Consider the following 3,591-nt stretch of genomic DNA (forward strand, 5'->3'; position numbering starts at 1 on the left):
GCTGGGGCACTTTAGAAACGTTAATGCCAACTTGTATCCTGAGAATACTGTACCTTTTCCAGCTAACATGCTCTTGATTCTTAAGGACATGTTTCATTCAGACAGTGAACAACTTGAAAAGAGCTAGGGTTAGATTTGAATTGGAAAACAGTCTGGTTTCAGAGAATTGTCAACTTTAAAATAAGACTTCACCCCTCAAGTTTTCAGCTATCAATCAATACACAAGTTGGTGTTTCTCTGCTTAATAGTCATGATACAGTTACTCATAAGAATAAATATTAACCAGAGGTTATCTGCAGAGGCAAAACACACATACAGATTTTGGGATTACTTTAATTCTAGGTTCACAAGCCTTCCTTCTATTCTCCAGAAATCTGATACAGACAGTCCCATTTTCAGATAAGATTGATTATGGCCTTTGAAACCTGATTGTAACTTGGAAGGCAGGTCTGGAGCTTGGGGCCAGCAACTGAGGGGAAGGAAACCTCTTCCACTTTGTGACTACGTTGGCTCCAACAACAAGAAAGTAGAGAATGGTGGGGGACAGGGGGAGCATGAACTGAGTTGGCAAATGGGACACGGAGGGGTCTTGTGGGTCAAGCAGACTATCTTTATTCTACAGATGAGAGCTCTGAGGCCAAGAACCAGAACTCCAGTGCAACTCTTCCTTTCCAGGCCTACCCACACCTCTCTGCTGAAGAATCAGTACTCATAGTCCCAAAAATCAAAATCACCTGCAATTCCAGGTTGTTTAGTTTTATTTTGAAATTCTACGGTGGCAAGACAGGACAATCTGCTAAGAGCCATGGTTTCTTCACTGTTTTGGTCTGAGGTTTTCACGTCTGGGGAGCCACATCCCTTGTCAGTCAGATTGAGTTAGGGCCATTCTGTTCCAAGCCCTCATCCAGTTCTACCGCATCTAGAGAACTCTATAGAGGCTAAAGCTAGAGGGGTAGATTTCTGAACCTCTTCCTCACAAGTCTTTCCACTGTTTTTCTGAAATGCCAAAGACCTGATGGCTCAGTTAGGCAGGGAGCTGGCTGCAGTCTAGTCACATCCAGGGCTGTCTGAAGCCTCAACTATGTCCGCCTATGCCTCAGCATCTTCATTTTCCCAAGTCCCACAATAACCCACCTTGTACCCTGAACCCACCTCTCCTCAGCTACTAAACCTCACTGCTGCAAGGATTCTGCTTCCCGTATCTCCCTCCTCCTGCACTGCAGCGCCAAGTCCCAAGCCAAGGTGAGCTGTCTCACTTGCTTCTGTCACACTAGGTGCACCTTAGAAAGTGTTCTCCACGTGTGCTCTCTGCGCCCACACAAATTCCCTCCGCCACCCTAGGAGTTCCAAACCCGGGGTGTGAGCCTGAAGCTTGCCCAGCAGAATAGTGTCTTGGCGCTGTCTACCTCTCTGCTCCCCCAAACACAGCCTAACCAAGTAGAGGGGGCTCCCAAGCCTCCACGGATGACGCAGTGTTGACTCACATTGGTCAAGGACAGCAAGCGCCCTGGCCAGCCTTGCAGTCCAGGAGAATCGATGGGTTCGGGCGGACCCGCGCAGCAAGCCGAGGCCACTCTTCCAGTTCTGGAAGCAGGCGCGGGGGCGGGGGCGATCCAGCTCCCAGAAGACACTCCAAGACACCCCCACCCCACCAGCTGCCAGCTCCCCTGCGAACGCTTCAAACTCACATTCAAGCGGCCCTAGTCCTTGCTGCGCTGCCACGACCCACAAAGAGCCCCCAGAGAGCTCAGTGTCCCAGATGCTGGGTCCCTGCCGGGCCCCTGAGCACCACCAGACACCCCCTGGACACTCTAACAAAAGCTGTGTTTCAGAGGGCCAGGGATATGTAGCTCAGAGGCATACGTGCCTGCCTGGCAAGTGCAAGGATCTGAATTTGATCCCCGATAAAACAAAAAACAAAACAAAACAAAACAAAACTGTGTTTGGCTTTTCTTAAACCAGAGAATGAGATGTCCAAAGAGGTCAGCTGTCCCAAGGTCAGATTTATTTTACAGGCAATGAACTCATTTTTAAAAAATTCTTGCCATTTTATTTTTTTACAGTGAACAATTCTATATACACAGGTTATAGACATTGTTTAATATAAAACACAGTATCTACAATCTACTTACACTAAACCTGGAATTCCTAATTCATCCGAGATTGTCAATCTCCGATAGAGTTAGTTTCTCTGCCTGTAGGACCGTATTATCTTAACACCTCCTTCAAACAGGTACTAAGTGATCGGCCAAAACAAGCATTTATCAATTCTGCTCTGAAATGGTTGTGGATTTAAGGCAACAGTTAAGAATATCATATAACAGTAAAGACTGTATCCTTTTAAAGCACTCCAAGTCTGCCTGAAATGTGGGCCCCTATTCCAAGGCACTGGATTTGGGGGTGCTTTTTGCTTTGCCACTAAGAAAAATGTAATTACAGATTACAGAAAGTCACTCAAGAAAAGCCCATTAAAACCTTTAAAGTTATAACTTAAAAAATTTAACAAAAGTTCAAAATTACTTTTTATAAATAGAAATAACAATTTACTTTTTTTCTAAAAAGGGGGTAGGGGTGACTATCAAAACAACCTAAAATTAGTACATATACCACTTGTTAAGTTAAAATTAAGGCTCCAATGTAGGTCTGATAATTAGCCAGTGCACCAAGTATTTTTAGGTTTCTAGAACACTAAAAAGTGGGTTTTCTTTCCTCACACAGTTTTCCAGTTCTTCCGTGAACAATTTCGGGAGCAAAATGTTATTTCCCAGTCCAGTTTTTTAAATGCGCCAGTGCTGGTGATCATCATCCAGCATTAAAGTAGCTTTTATCGCCTTCAATGTCCACTTCCTGGTCGGAATCCTCTGAAATCTCTGAGTCAAGGTCTTCCTGGGAGGCCGGGGAGGGTGAGCACTGTGAACTATCCAAAGAAGCACCTGTATTCTGCTCACTGGGCAAGTCTTGCCTCTGCTCGCACGGGTTGTCCAAACTTTCCAGTTCCTCCTTTTTATTGGTTTGAGGGTTCTCCTGGATAAGGGGAAGAAAGTGGAGACGGGTCACATCATGAAGCACGGAGAAGAGGCAACAGCAAAATGTCTTTTCATCCTGTACCATCTTTTTAAAGTTTATTAAATGTTTTTATAATCTTTCATTCAGAAAATACATACTTGTGATATTTCTTGATTTGAAATAAATAAGAGAAAAGGATAGCTCAGTGGACTAAGCACCTGCTTAGGCAAGTGCAGGGCCCAGGGTTTGATCCCAGGCACCACATGTGGTGCTGGCCTTGCACCAGGGCATGCTGAACCAGCCACCGTGACCCGCTGTGGTGGCACATACCTATAATCCCGGTGTTGGGGAGGGTGAAAACAGGAGGATTACTACGAGTCCAAGGTGTGAGGAGGCTGGGGATTTGACTCAGCGGTAGAATGCTTGCCTACCCAACTGGAAGCCCTGGGTTCAGTCCACGGCACCAAAATCAAAACATAAGCCTCCTCTAAAAAACAATTCAACAACAAAAATACAGTAAAGTCAAAAAAGACCAAAAATCAACAAGGCGACAAGCTGTGTAGTGAGATCCTTTACCAAACACAT

At 45.2% G+C, this 3,591-nt stretch overlaps 1 protein-coding gene across 1 annotated transcript in view; it reads right to left on the minus strand.

Annotated features, from left to right (window-relative positions):
* Positions 1-1,983: 1,983 nt before the first annotated feature.
* The window catches only part of Hhex (hematopoietically expressed homeobox), a 6,063-nt gene continuing 4,455 nt past the window's right edge, over positions 1,984-3,591 (minus strand). Inside the window, exon 4 of the mRNA XM_004632055.2 lies at positions 1,984-3,024. Coding sequence (XP_004632112.1) covers positions 2,803-3,024 — 222 coding nt within the window. The 3' untranslated portion in view covers positions 1,984-2,802. The remainder of the gene's footprint in view (positions 3,025-3,591) is intronic.

The sequence above is a fragment of the Octodon degus genome, unplaced genomic scaffold (assembly GCF_000260255.1).
Source record: "Octodon degus isolate 3935 unplaced genomic scaffold, OctDeg1.0 scaffold00046, whole genome shotgun sequence".
Lineage (NCBI taxonomy): Eukaryota > Metazoa > Chordata > Mammalia > Rodentia > Octodontidae > Octodon > Octodon degus.